Genomic DNA, 16,350 nt, shown 5'->3' on the forward strand with positions numbered 1-16,350 from the left:
AATGAGAACAGCGAGAAACTTAACATCAGGATTGAGGGTCACAAAGTCAATGAAGTTAGGGAATTCTGCTACCTAGGCAGTAAAATAACCAATGATGGACGGAGCAAGGAGGACATCAAAAGCAGACTCGCTATGGCAAAAAAGGCATTTCTGGCCAAGAGAAGTCTACTAATATCAAGTACCGGCCTTAATTTGAGGAAGAAATTTCTGAGGATGTACGTCTGGAGTACAGCATTGTATGGTAGTGAAACATGGACTGTGGGGAAAACCAGAACAGAAGATAATCGAAGAATTTGAGATGTGGTGCTATAGACGAATGTTGAAAATTAGGTGGACTGATAAGGTAAGGAATGAGGAGGTTCTACGCAGAATCGGAGAGGAAAGGAATATGTGGAAAACACTGATAAGGAGAAGGGACAGGATGATAGGACATCTGCTAAGACATGAGGGAATGACTTCCATGGTACTAGAGGGAGCTGTAGAGGACAAAAACTGTAGAGGAAAACAGAGATTGGAATACGTCAAGCAAATAATTGAGGACGTAGGTTGCAAGTGCTACTCTGAGATGAAGAGGTTAGCACAGGAAAGGAATTCGTGGCGGGCCGCATCAAACCAGTCAGTAGACTGAAAAAAAAAAAAAAAAAAAAAAAAAAAAAAAAAAGGGAACCAGTGATTAATGTCCACAAATATTTTATTGGCTGATCTTTCTAAGACTACTCTTGATTTGCTATTTATTGCAATGTTTGTATGATCGGCAAACAAAATGAACTTGGCATCTGGTAATGTTACTGATGAAAGGTCATTGATGTACACAAGAAAACGTAAGGGCCCCAAAATGGAACCTTGTGGGACCCCACACGTAATTAGTTCCCAGTTGGATGATGCCTGATAGCTTGGTACATGTCTCTTTCCTAATAACACCCTTTGTTTCCTGCCAGAGATGTAAGATTTGAACCATTTCACAGCATTTCCTGTTACACTATAAAACTCTTATTTACTTAAAAGGATATTGTGATTTACACAGTCAAATGCCTTTGACAGATCACAAAATATACCAGTTGCCTGCGATTTTTTGTCTAATGAATTAAGCACATTTTCACTGTAAGTGTAGATAGCGTTCTCAATATCAGAACCTTTTAGAAATCCAAACTGTGACTTTGACAGTATGTTATTTGAGATAAGATGGTTACATTACTTTTTTGGAAATTTTTGAGAATGCTGGCAACAGTGAAATTGGATGGAAATTTGATGCGATTTCTTTATCTCCCTTCTTAAACAGTGGCTTAACTTCAGCATATTTCAGCCATTCAGGAAATATTCCACTGATAAATGACTGGTTACACAGATAACTTAATATGTTACTTAGCTCAGAATCACATTCTTTAATTAACTTTGTTGATATTTCATCATACCCACTAGATGTTTTTGATTTTAAAGATTTTATGATGGACGTTATTTCTGTTGGGGTAGTGAGGGTCAAATTCATATTATGGAAGTTACTTGAAATGTCTGGTCTAAGGTAATCCATAGCAGCATCTACCGAACCTGACAACCCCATCTTTTCAGTAACAGTTATAAAATGTTTGTTAAAAAGTTCTGCAACACTATACACATCTGTCACCAATGTATCATTTACTCTTAATGCTATTTGTTCCTCTTCATGTCTGGTTCTATCGGTCTCCTCCTTCACTTTATCCCATATTGTCTTTATTTTGTTATCTGATATGACTATCTTTTCCTTGTAATATATTTGCTTTGACATCCGTATTACAGTCTTTAATATTTTGCAGTATTTCTTGTAATGTGCTGTAGCATCAACATCTGAACTGTTTCGGATTGACAGATACAGTTTTCTCTTTGTTTTACAAGATACCCCTATTCCTCGAGTAATCCATGGCTTTTTTGTCGACTTTGCTTTAACCTTGGTAAGTTTTGGGGGAAAACAGTGTTCGAATAAGGTAAGCACTTTATTACCAAAAGTGTTATATTTTTCATTCATGCCATGAGCACTGTAAACATCAGTCCAGTGAATGTCTCTGAGGAGTGTCCTAAAATAATCAATTTTTGGCTTATTGATTACCCTCTTGAGCTCAGATTTAACAGATTTTATATCCTGTTCAGTATTAAATTTAACAGAAGGAACTGCATGTCATGGTCTGAGAGGCCATTGACTATTGGTTTTGTAATATAATTTTGTTCATTGGACTTTTCTATAAAGATATTATCAATGGCTGTTTGTGAGCAAGTGGCTACCCTAGTGTGGAAGTTTACAGTGGGAATTAAGTTGAATGATAGTGTTACTAACTCAAATAAGTTCTTACTGGGAGAGTCTTTAAGGAAATCTACATTGAAATCACCAGCAACCACTATTTCTTTGTTTTTGGTTGTTAAATGGGCCAGTACAGCTTCACGGTGGTTTACAAACATATTGAAGTTACCTGCAGGTGCTCGATACACACTTAATATTATGAAGGATTTTTTGTGAAATTCTAATTCTGTTGCACATGCTTCCATATGCTGCTCTAGGCAAAATTTATGAATGTCTATGTTCTTAAATTTATGACAGTTCCTAATGAATGTGGCAACTCCTCCTTTCTCCATTTCTGATCTACAAAAATGAGATGCTAACCTAAACCCTGTAACACTTAAAAGTTCTATACCAGTGGTCACATGATGTTTAGAGAGGCAGATTATGTCAGCTGGGTTTGAAGACTCTAATTCATCTATGCAGATAGTTAATTCATTAATTTTATTTCTCAGTCCTCTAACATTTTGATGCAATAAAGATAGCTGACATTTCCCACTGACTGAGTTAAAATTTGGTACAGTTATAATATCTGCTGACTGTTGAAAATTCTTAACTAATAGCTGTTTATGCTGATGTAATAAGCTGGAATTATGTTTTTTGATTTCTTTCTCAAACTTAAGGTTTGTCTCAGTTCTAACCCCTCTTAAAATTTGCTTTCTTTCTGTCCTCCCTACCCTAAAAATGGGTGTTTTCCGAACCCTATAACCACTGGTATTTTACCACTCATGACAGTGCCTCCCCCCTTTAACTTTTCTGCTATTTCCCCAGCCAATTTACCCTTCCCCTTCCTGTTGAGGTGAAGGCCATGCCTAGTATAATCCCACCTACTGAGAGAATCTACAGGAACCACACCAATGTGTGACCCTGCACCCAACATACGCAGCCGTTCCAGCTCCCAATTAACTCTCTTGACAGAAGAGTTCAAATGAGGTCGGTCATGGCGCCCAAGAACAGATACAAACTCAACACTAGTATGCTTCGATGCTGATACAATCTTCGCCAGGTCACACTCTATACTGTACCCAGGATCTCTGTCAATACTGTTACCTGCCCCACCCACTATAACCACGGTGTCTTCCTTAGTGAAATCTTTGCAAATTGATCCTAAATCCTCTGTCACCTGCTCCAGACCAGCACTAGGTTTAAAAAAATTGGTGACCTGGTATTCTGATCCTAGTTCATCATGCAAAAGTTGGCCAACACCTCTTCCATGGGAACTACCGAACAACAACATTTTCTTTCTCTTTACTGATTTCCTTACATTCTTACTTTTCAATTTGCTGCTGAAAGTTTGTTGTGCCCAGTCTACACCTGCAACTGCTTGAGGCTCACCAGCTTCTAATTGAAGCAACAGGTCAAATCTATTTTCCACATTCACCATGAAGCTGTCAGACAAAGTTCTTGGCCTGTTCCTCCTATTGCCTGTTGCCACTTCCCACCTCTCTTTACCCTTCTCCCTCCTTAACCTGTCAAGATCTCCCCTGGCCTCGTCTAACTCAGCCTGAAGGGCGGCAATTTTCCCCTCCTGTTCCAGTATCTTCCTATCTCTACTACAAATCCTACAAAACCACTGATGAGTCTCATTTACTTCCCCTATTCCCATGCCACTACAGTCACCCACATGGAAAAAACTATAGCACCCATCACACCAAAGCCCTGACCTAACAATTCTACGGCAAGTCAAGCACTTTTCACTCATGATGAACGTAATGGTTTATTAAGAATAAGTCAGTTACATTACAGATAAACACGAAAATTCGGTTACACAAATTTGGCCTATATGCAACTGTGTGTAACCAAAAACAAAAGCGCAAAGTTTCTGAAACAACAACTTAAACTTTATGCTACTTTCCGGAAATGCTAGTTAAATAATGAAGACGCACACTAAGTTAAATTGTTGGAGAGAGCAAGGAACAACTAAACAAAATTCTATAGATTTGCTGCAGCAGAACGTAAACAGAAAATACGACTGTACGGTCTTTTCACATTTTCTGCTTTATTACGTAAAGAAAAATGAAACTTTTAGTGGTACACTTAAAAGGCACACCAATACACCTATTTACCACGTAATCAGTACTAATCTATATGTTCTATAATCTAAAATGACTTATGTTTATGAGAACACCAAAACTCGCGCTAGTCGCCTGGCTGCAGGGCTGCCAACCTAAGATTGCTATGTATGGATCTATCATGCCAGCATACTCTGAAAGAAACTGGCACACAATCTGGACCTAAAGACCTGCCTTCATTAAGTGATTTAAATCACTTCACTATACCAAGGGTATCTACTTCAGAGTTATGTTGGCAACTGGTCTCGATTCAAATTCTAAAATACTTACTTTGTTTGCTTTGGTGAAATAATTTCAGAAAACTATTCACTAACTCCACTTTAGTGGCACTGTTTTATTACTATTGCTGTTACACAGTGAAGGTACTAACTGTTTCTTGCTTGTTTACAGATTACCAGAGTACCTATGGATTTCCTGTTAGGTTTCACTACAGAGTTTCATTGTGGAAACTATTAAAATCATCTCAAATTACAGTCCACAATAAATTTACAGATTCTGTAAATCATTGCCAACCCTTGAGATTTTGCATTCTTTTAGAGCTGGCATGATTTTTTTGTTACTTCTGCACCACCTTTGTGATCTGTTTTGAATGCCATGGCAGATCATTTCCACCTCTTATTAATTTTTTGGTACAAAAATCTCAATCACTGTCAACACTATTGCTTTGAATTTAAGCCACATCTGGTCTACACTTACACAGTTTGGAACCTTTTGGACACAATTTAATGACCTTTTCAAAATAGAGACTTTCCGTACTGACCAGTGGGGTGGGTAAACCAACTGCTCCTTATCTGATCAACTGTTTGTCAATGAAATCTGAATACCAATGTGCTCATTAAAAGTAATTCTGTCAACCCTGCAACACATACTTTTACCGACAGGTAATGAATTAGATTTGCTAAATACAGAATTCTACTGTTTTCTTCGCAGAATGAAAGAAAAATCGAAAGTAGAAACAACATAATTTAAATAAATGTCTTGATCCATAAACAATTACAAGCTCCAGCTTTTGTGGCTTACCACAAATTATCGCTGGATTGTGAGGTACTTACCAACACTAACAAGGCTGCTTTTGTTGATATTCACAGTAAAAGATGAGCTTTCACACATTGTTCATGTTGCTCTGAATTTTTATGCTGTGAATGTTTTTTATGATATTACCCTGGGGAATGCAATGTTTCTCTCTCAGTATAAGGGGCATTCAAAAAGAAATGAGCCAGAGGCATAATTACAGAAACCAGTACCTGTGTGTTAGAAGTATTGACCCTGGCTATTGAGACACTTGTCCCACTGTGACACAAGGTGTTGAATGGCTATCTCATAAAATTCCCGGATCTGCGATGTGAACCAGTTCTGCATGTACAGCTGGATGTCTTCATCCACATGAGTGCAGAAAAGGTTATGCTGACCTCCTTTGACCAAGCTGGCCCCCTTCTGATTCATTTGCTACAGCACGGGACAACAGTGAATGCACATCGTTACTCACAAACCTTGACCATCCTTCACCAAGCGATCAAATCAAAATGACCATGCAATCTCACCCGTGGGGTCATTCTACTCTATTGGAATGCAAAGCCTCATACAGCCAACACAGTCGCGGCACTCCTGCAGAAATTCAAATGGGAGGTTCTCGGCCACCCTCAATACAGTCCGGACCTCTCTCCTCGTGATTACGCCGTTTTTGGTCCCCTTAAAAAGGCTCTGAGGGGCAAACAATTCACCTCTGACAACGACATCCAGCTGCACGTGTAGAAATGGTTCACATTGGCGCCTCGACAGCCAGGGTCAATACTTCTAACATTCGGGTACCGGTTTCTGTAATTATGCCTCCAGTTCATTTGTTTTTGAATGCCCCTTACATGAAATAAAAATCTCAGCAAAAACTGAAATAATTGGATTAGTGTGTTTTCCATTTTCAATTACTATTAATTACGTTACATTACACAAGGTAGGGCAGAATGGATCCCATGATTTGATGGACGAATTGTAAAAAGAGACAAAGACAAATAGGTTTTTGTTTCTGAAAACTACATTCAATGCCATTTGGTTTTCATTAGGTTTTGAAAATCGTACCATCCACAAAAACATTGTTTATATGATGGTCGTGCAGTTGATGGTCAAAGTGATCACCGTATCAGGCAGAAATCTGCACATATGTCTGGCCCTGTTTTGACAAGAACTGAGGTTGGAATCTTCCAACACATTGGTTAGGGGGCTGAAGATGGTGCAGTAAACTGCCGAAGCTGACAGCAAAATAAAATAACAGTTTGGAAATTAGATGGCTGAAAGGTGTTTGATTTGACATTCTCCACTATATGGCGAGTAGCAATCCATCCTTTTCATAATACCGTCAATAATGAAACATGAGACACGATCAACGCAGGAGGTGGGTGGGGCCAGGTGAGTGTCCCCTGGGACTGTGCATTCAATGGGGGCCATCCCTCCTCCAGTCATCACACCCCCAATCAATTATAGCAAACACACTGAAGAGCAACAGCATTCACTAATCAACCAGTTGCAACAGCTAAAATGGAGAAACAGGGTGCGACAGTGAAAGGGGGCAAACCGCATCTAAAAGCAATTAATACAGAGGAAAAGTGGGATAACACAGGCAGCTGGTAAGAGAGGTAGGGTCTAGAACTGCCCCCCCTCTCCTGCTACAGTATGTAGAGGAAGATGCCCTGGCCCCTGCTCTCGTGTACCGGCCCTCGCCCCTGCACTTTAAATTGTGCAGCAGAGGAGAGACTAATCAAAAGTTATCCATTTTGCAATTTTCCCAATGAGTCTACTTCTCCAAATTTATCTTCTATTTGCTCCACCAAAAACGTAATGGTTTCGTCCCTCTGAAAGTATCTCCACATTGTTTCGTTCCCCGTCTTCTGGCTTCTCTCTCTTCCCTTTGGGTACCCAGGGTAGGGAAAGCAGTTCTATGGTAACTGTCTGCATTGAATTATTTATCTTTATCTATCTAGATACTAAGACCAGTGTGGGCACTGATTTGGTCAAGTTCACTGCATTTCATGTGCAAAATGTCTATCCTGATGCCACTTACTCTACTCAAGAGCTCTCCCCAGGCATCATCCAGGGACAGCAAAGGTCATCTGGCATGATGGCCACTGCCAGGAGTCCTGATGTCCCAAGAATATGGGCATCTACTCCTTGGCATGCATGGTGTGCTAACAGCTAAAGCTTCAAAAAATGTAATCCCTGTGCTGTCAGGGGGCTATACCAAAAGGGTAAATAACGATCCAATCACATCAGATTGGCTACCATGTTGGCTTTTAAGTACATACTCAAGTCTACATGGATACTGTGCACAAAAGATCTTCAATGCTGTATGCAGATGGTGCTGTTAGGGTTTTCTTCCCCAGTCAGTCCATACTACAGAAAATATTTTGAAAATGAAGGTTAAATCCAAAAGGGGACCAAAAATTATTTCAGCCAAAAACTGATGTGGAGTAAATGGCTAGAGAGGTAAATGGATAGAGAGGTAAATGGATAGAGAGGTAAATGGATAGAGAGGTAAATGGATAGAGAGGTAAATGGATAGAGAGGTAAATGGATAGAGAGGTAAATGGATAGAGAAGTACATTAAATCAAATGGGACCTAGAGATACAGCACAGTTACCATCAAAGATTGCCACCATGGAAAAGGAATTAAAGAGAAGTAAGGGTAGTCAGATGGAAGACTGCAGCACAAGAAACGAGGTAGATGCTGCAATGGCTTGGAGCCCTATGCTCGCCATGCATGCACAAACAGGAGTTGTGAGCACCTTGTGAAGGCAATAATATGGGTTATCAACTGAATTTGTGATTGGATTCGGGATTTCTCAAGTATGGTGCAGCATGTTATCTTCACTGTTGACTCATCAACTTACATACAAGTAACTTCAAGTACGCACTAGCAAACTGTACTGTGGTACGTGCTGATCATACTGTATATTTATGATTAGTCTGACAATATTAGCAGTAGCCTCAGACTTTTTGCAGATGACGCCATTTATCTATAATGAAGTGCTTTCTGATGCCTGCACAAATATTCAGTCAGACTTTGATATTATTTAAAATGATGCAAAGACTGACAACCTGCTTTAAATGCTCAAAAATGTGAGATTTTCCACTTCAAAAATAAAAAAATCCTGTGACTGCAATATCAATGAGTCTTAACAGAAATCAGGCATTAAATCTGGCGGCAGACTTCAATCTACTGGCAGTATACTGAGAAAATGCAGTCAGTTTACAATGGAGCCCGCTTACAAATCATTTGTGTGCTATGTGATTGAATACTGCTGAAGTGTGTGGGATCCATACCAAACAGGACTAACAAGAGATAAAGTAGCACAAATGTTGAACTTTCAAAGCACCCTTTGTAAGAATGTTGTTGTGTGTATACAAAGATTTTGCCTCTTAAGTGATAAATGTAACGAGCAGCTAGGTGTACAGTATCTACAATGGATACAAGCATTTATACTCTGAAGTGCCAAAGAAACTGGCATAGGCCTGTGTATTCAGAAACAGATATATGTAAACAGGCAAAATATTGCGCTGTTGTCAGCAATGGATATGTAAGACGACAAGTGTCTGTCGCAGTTGTTAGATCAGTTACTGCTGTTACAATGACAAGTGTTCAAGATTTAAGTGAGTCTGAACATGGTGTTATAGTTGGCGCATAAGTGATGGGGCACAGCATCTCCAAGGTAGGATGAAGTAGGGATTTTCTCATACGACCATTACACGAGTGTACTATGAATATCAGGAATCCGGTAAAACATCAAATCTCTAACAACACTGCAGCCGAAATAAGATCGTGCAAGAATGGGACCAACAAAGACTGAAGAGAATCATTTAGTGTGACGAAAGTGCAACCCTTCTACAAATTGCTGCAGATTTCAACACTGGGCCATCAACAAGTGTCAGTGTGCAAACCAATCAATGAAACTTCATCTAAATGGCTTTTGGAGCCGAAGGCCAACTTGTGTACCCTTGATGTCTGCACAACACAAAGCTTTACACCTTACCTGGGCCCATCAACACGAATATTGAACTGTTGATGACTGGAAACATGTTGCCCGGTCGGACGAGTCATTTTAAATTGTATCAAGTGGATGGACGTGTACGGGTATGGAGACAACCTCACGAATCCAAAGACCCTGCATGTCAGCAGGGGACTGTTCCAGCAGGTGGAGGCTGTGTAATGGTGTGGGGCATGTGCAGCTGGAGTGACATAGGACCCCTGATACATCTAGATGCGACTCTGGCAGGTGATATATGTAAGCATCCAGTCTGATCACCTGCATCCATTCATGTCCATTATGCATTCCAACAGACTTTGGCAATACCAGCAGGACAATGCAACACCCCACACATCCAGAATTGCTACAGAGTAGCTCCAGGAACACACTTCTGAGTTTAACCACTTCCTCTAGCCACTAAACTCCCCAGACCTGAAAATTATTGAGCATATCTGGGATGCCTTGCAATGTGCTGTTCAGAAGAGATCTCCACCCCCATGTACTCTTACAGATTTATGGGCAACCCTGCAGGATTCATGGTGTCAATTCCCTCCAACAGTATTTCAGGCATTAGTCAAGTCCATGCCACATTGTGTTGCGGCACTTCTGTATGCTCGTGTGGGGCCTACACAATATTAGACAGGTGTATCAGTTTCTTTAGCTCTTCAGTGTATATTAAACAATAAAAAAAATATGGGTGGCAGGCCATCAGCATATGATAAAGTGATCATTAGTAACAAACTACCTGGAGTACACTGCCATCACCAATACTGTGACAAGATTAGCAAATAATGCATCAAAATTCATTTGCTACTCAGGTTGAGATCTAAATTGTCCAGCTCTGTGATAACTCACTATTGTTACTAACAGTTAGTACTACAGTCACGGGCAATTTTTTGTGATTTTATAGGATGTTCAAGAAACTGAACTGGATAGTTGTAGCCTCAGAGCACATGAATTGGTACATCCTTTGAATGTGCCCTTAATAACTGATCTGTTTAAGGAAGTTTACTCAATATGTGTGAGAGGAAACTACCATACATTTAAACCAACGTACTCTGGTATAGTGTTCTGTTTAATGGGAATCTACCATCTCCAGAGGCATTCAAGCATAAACAACAGCACTAAAGGTGTCTGAAAGAATAATACTGGTATATAACAGTGAAATAATAAATAATAATAATAATAATAACAACAAACACACACACACACACACACACACACACACACACACACACACACACACACACTTTAGAAACATTGGTACCTGACATGACTCCTTGCACGCTTGCTGAACTGGCGCTCATCTTCTGTGACGAGCTCGATACGCCTCTTGTTTCGTGGCATGGTGCGATCACAGGTGCGCCCCTCACGCACCTGGTCTTTAAAACTTCAGAACCTTTACAAACAAAATGGTATTTTAAAAAATTTTCCAGTGTCACGTGACAAAAATCTTACCAGCAGAAATGTGAGCTTCGTAAAGAACTGCAGCAACCAGATATCTTATAACAGAAAATCAAATTTATAAATAATAGCTGTCATACACTAACTGTCATCATGTCATTCTTAATTCAGTGAATCCACATTCTCCGCACAGCAGTCACATGCACTGACTGAACAGATATACAGGCATAAAAATTTCCGTGTCAGTGCAAGAGATTATTTCATCCTAGATTATGACAATCCTTGACCAAGCTGGTAATTCCATGGAAGTTGTGACCATCACAACAACTTGGTCAAAAAACATAGGTGCACTTTTGACACTGCTCAGAATGCTCCGCACATCATTACAACACTGAGAACAGCTGTGCAAGAAGAATTCCTTATTTTCTCTGGGATTCACAGACAACATTAGTTGTTATATTGCTGTTAAGTGCATTATTCCTGTTTACTCTGCTCACACTCTGCAGTGTGTTGCTGTAATAAACTGACAACCATTCTGTACACCTAAAACTTTTTCTTAGCACAAACATAAATAGTGCATGACAACACAGACAAATATATCATGTTTCTAGATCCAGGATAAGTCCCCTCACATCTAACATCATGTTTTAGTTATTTCTAGATTTATGGAAACTGGTGTAGTTAGCATTGCTCGCATCCCAGCTGGTTGACACACTGAGCTTTCTTTTGGGAGGAACAGAGTTCAAATTCCCATCCAATCATCCTGATTTAGGTTTCCCAAGATTTTTAAATCACTTGAGAAATACGCCAAAATGTTCCATTGATAAATACATGGCTGATTGACTCCACTATCCCTGACAAATTTAAGCTTGTGTTCTGTCTCTAACAGTCTCAAATTTTTGCTAGGATATTCAATTTTCATCTTGCTTCTTCACATAGATCGAGACATTAGGAACTTAAGGTTCTGATATGTAGAAGAATTGTGGGCAACGCCACAGATCTTTATTTCAGTCTTTAATTTTTTAAGCTCACAAATTAATTCTAAGCTGACGGTCATTGACGACATAGGAACTCGTAGATAAAACTAACCATATTTAAAAAACATTTCTTCCTGCGGAATATTACAGGAATGAAAGTAAATTATTTTTAAATATGTTAATTTTAAATGTCATGTGCTAGGCAGTATCCCAGAGCTAGAGAAGTAGTTGTATCTAAAATATGGTACACTAATCTTTTACTAAATTAAAGCTAAATAAATGATGAGGGACATGACCAAATGCACTGTCAACTCTACTGGCAACAGATCACATTGAGACACTTTGTTTAAAAATCATAGAATAAGATTGGATGCAAGGAAGACACGTCGAGACACCAGAAGGTTTCAAACAGATTACATAATTCTATAAAAGGCACACAGATTTTGAATCAGTTTTTAAACCACAAAACATTCTCAGAGGTAGATGTGGACTCTGGCCATAACTTATTTATTATGACCTGCGCTGAAGGAAATACAGAAAGTTACGAAATTAAGGAGACCTGATTTTTAAAACAAAGGATCAGAAGTTGTTGAGAGATTGAAAGAGAGCATTGGGCACTTATAGACAAACAGGGAAAAGAGATACAACAGACAGCAAATTGGTAACTCAGAGCTGAGATAGTGAATGCAGCAGTGGATCCAGCAGGCAAAAAGAAAAGTCCAAGTAAAAGTCCTTGGATAACACAGAAGATATTGAATTTAATTGATGAAAGGGAAGAAATATAAAAATGTACCAAATGAAGTAGTCAAACGGAGATTACAGACACTGTACCATGGTGACCCAAGTTTGACATTACGAAATGTGTGATACTACAGTCTAGCATCTGATCTGCCACCATACCTTGTGTTATGTATTTTTGGAATGTAGATTACACGATTTCTTTCTTCGAATGATATACTACCCAAGACTAATGCATCAATTACAGAAAAAATTTAGTAAAAAGGTCTCGTTTAACTTAATAATAATTTTTTTTTTTTTTTTTTTTTTTTTTTTTTACAAAATACCAACTGAATATTTGACTGTATTTCTTAATCTTCGCACAGTATATTTTATTAATTTTCTATTTAAACATGCATTTCCACAAAAATTCTTGCCACAGGAAAACTGTTATTTTATTTTGTACTAACAAATTTTCTACAAATGCAATATGCAACAGCCATTGTCATCACATTTTTATAGATGGCAACAGTGGGCCAGAGAAATGTCTGTTAGTTGGCTACGAGTCTACCTTGGGTGCAAAGTTTTAATATCCCATGTTAGTTTTATTAAAAAATATAAATTTTGCACTGTGCCTGTTCACGAGACATGGAAGTGTAATAAACTGTGAAAGCTAAACTTAAAAATATTGACTTGTCTATATTTTCTATTTTACCGTACACAACACAATTCATAGGTCAGTCTGTGAAGTGCAGATTAACAATGCTTATCATTGTGCGCAGCTATAGCATAAAAGCAGATTTGTATCTTAGACTCTTTCTTAAATGTACATTCTGCTCTCAAAATTTAATAACACGTGATGCTTACCTGTAAAAGGTTGTCACTGGAGTTACAAACTTTGAACCTTGTATCTATTATTTGACACACAAGATGAATAGTACAATGTTCAGAACATGAGTGACAGAAAGTGCAAATTGGCACAGCAGGACTGGTTAGAAGAGAAATACATGGCTGTAGAAGCATGCATGATATGGGAAAGATAGATGCAGCTTATAGGAAAATTAAGGAGACCTTTGGAGGAAAGACAAAAACTTGTACAAATATTAAGATTTCAGATGCTCGACCCATAGTAACCAAAAATGGGAAGGCTAAAAGGTGGAAGGAATACCTAGAGAGTCTATAAAATGGAAACAGACTTTAGCATATTATTATAGGAAGAGGAGAGGAAGTAAATGAAGATGAGATGTAAAATATGATCCATGAGAAGAATTTGGCAGCACTTTGGAAGACTGAAGTATAGACTGTCTCAGAATTATTGATATCCTTTGGAGAGCCAGCCATAACAAAAGTATTCCACTGCATATGCAAGATTCATAAGGCAAGTAAAAGACTTGCCGTCTTAAAGAAGAATCTGATAATTTCAATTCCAAAGAAGCCAGGCACTGACAGGTGTGAATACTATCAAACCATCAATTTATTAAGTTACAGTTGCGAAATAGTGACACAGATTATACACAGAGGAATGGTAAAAACTGACAGAAGCTGACCTCAGGGAGTATCAGATTGTGTGCTGGATAAATGTATGAGCAAACAAGGCCACCTTGACCTCACAACGTACTTAGAAAAAGAGACTGAAGAAAAGCAAACCTACATTTCATTTCATGGCATTTGTAGATAGATTTTCTGACAATGTGGACTGGAATACACACTCTGGAATTCTAAATGCAGCAAGGATAGAATACAGGGAGTGAAAAGTTATCCACAACTCATACAGAAACCAGACTGCAGTTATACGATTCAAAAGGCATGACACAAAAGCAGTCCTCGAGAAGGAAGTGGGACAAGGTTGTAACCTCTTTTCAATATTATTCAGTCTCTACAAGAGCAAGCAGTAAAGGAAAGTGAAGAGCATTTTGGAAATGGAGAAGAAATAAACACTTGCATTTTGCCAATAACATCGTAACTCTGTTGGAGTTGGCAAAGGAATTGCAAAAGCAGCTGGAAGAAAGAAAAAAAAAGTAAATGAATCTTGTCTTGGAAAGAGTTTATAGGATGAATATCGACAAAAGTAAAAGAAGGTTAGTGGAATGTAGTCACATTAAATCAGATGACATTAACAAATATTACATTACGGACTGAGACACTAAAAGTAGCAAATAAGTTTTATCATTTTAGCAGCAAAATAACTGGCATTTGCCAAAGTAGAAAACACAAAGTGCAGACTGGCAATAGCAAGAAAAGCAATTCCGAAAAATATAAATTTGTTAACGCTGAATATAAAATTAAGTGTTAGGAGGTCTCTCTAAAGGTTTTTGCATGGAGTGTAGCCCTGTACAGAAGATAAACCTGGACAATAAGCACTTCAAACGAGAGAAATAAGTTTTTTTTTTTAATGTGATGGTACAGACAATGTTTAGAATTAGATGGGTAGATCAAAGCACTAATGAGTAAGTACTGAAACGAAGTGGGAGGAAATGAAATTTGTAGCATAACTTGAGTAAAGAAATGGATCAGTTGACAGGACATTCTGAGACATTAAAAATTGTCAGTTTGATAATGGAAGGAAGTACACAGCATAGAAACTGTAGAGGGAGATCAAGGCTTGAAAATAGTAAGCAGGACTAAATGTATGTAGAGTGCAGTAGGGAGAAACAGCTAAAGAGACCTGTCAAAGATAGCCTTGTGTGGGGAGCTGTACCAAACCAGGCTTTGGACTGAAGACAACGACAACAGACAAAGGGTGCAAAATAATTTACAAGCATGAAGCTTCCTGGCAGATTAAAACTGTGTGCCGGACCGAGACTCGAACTCTGGACCTTTGCCTTTCGCAGGCAAGTGCTCTACCAACTGAGCTACCCAAGCACGACTCACGTCCCATCCTCACAGATTTACTTCTGCCAATATCTCGTCTCCTACCTTCCGCTGCAGAGTGAAAATCTCATTCTGGAATTTACAAGCACGGAAAGGGGAGACAGGGTGTGACAGGAATATAGTAGTTTGAATGTGAAGTACAATAATGAAAAAAAACCATAGTACATACAAAAATTAAGGAAAGCAAGGCTGTTTAAAATTCAGTAATTAAAGGTTACAAAATTTGACGTTCTCCACACCAAAACATTTTGCACAAAGTCCAAGCAAAATAAAAGTAGCAGCTCAAAAATTATCTTCTGGCGAAATATCCCTAAACCCAGTGTCAAGTATAGTGTCGACAGTTTAGTGTGGCAGTCTGCTGCAACCATAAATAAATGAGAACTTTGACCATAAAAGGGAGTGGAGAGCTCAAAGGTAACAAGCCCCAACTTCCTCACACACAAGGGGCAGTCTGCACCAGACATTTAAGCTTCTGCAAAAGCACAAATAATACAAGGTCATAAGAAACACACACACACCTTTCTGGGGTTGTGGGAGTCTCGTTCAAACTCAATGATAGACCATATTACTCTCTGCACTCCTTTAAAAAAGATAATAACAAGCAACGTGCAACACACAATCCAAAGAAAAGCAGGTAACACAAAAACAGATGGTAACAGCTATTGTGCAACTGCTCATTGGAGTTTAACTGTTATGAACATGGTCATTGAGGCCCATATCTATCTGTTTTTTTATGCAACAATAGTTCAAAACACACCTACCTAGAACTTCAACATTATGCAGTGGCACCACCGTTTAGGATAGGGAAAATTAGTTTTGTGCGATATTGGGAGCACGAGGTACTGCCAGATGTGGGCCGGATTGCAGTAAGTTATGCATACCAGCAGTTGCGAAGGCAAATAGCGGCCACAGGGGCGTACACAGCAGTTTCCATGGCGCAAGTCACAGGCAGAAGAGGGCCACTGGCCAACTTAAGTATTATGCATATGTGA

At 38.8% G+C, this 16,350-nt stretch overlaps 1 protein-coding gene across 1 annotated transcript in view; it reads right to left on the minus strand.

The window, feature by feature from the left end:
• The window catches only part of LOC124722873 (DCN1-like protein 4), a 146,558-nt gene that overhangs the window by 65,787 nt on the left and 64,421 nt on the right, over positions 1–16,350 (minus strand). The window contains exon 2 of the mRNA XM_047248009.1: positions 10,657–10,788. Within this exon, the coding sequence (XP_047103965.1) occupies positions 10,657–10,736 (80 nt within the window). The 5' untranslated portion in view covers positions 10,737–10,788. The remainder of the gene's footprint in view (positions 1–10,656; positions 10,789–16,350) is intronic.

The sequence above is a fragment of the Schistocerca piceifrons genome, chromosome X (genome assembly GCF_021461385.2).
Source record: "Schistocerca piceifrons isolate TAMUIC-IGC-003096 chromosome X, iqSchPice1.1, whole genome shotgun sequence".
Taxonomy (NCBI): Eukaryota; Metazoa; Arthropoda; class Insecta; order Orthoptera; family Acrididae; genus Schistocerca; species Schistocerca piceifrons.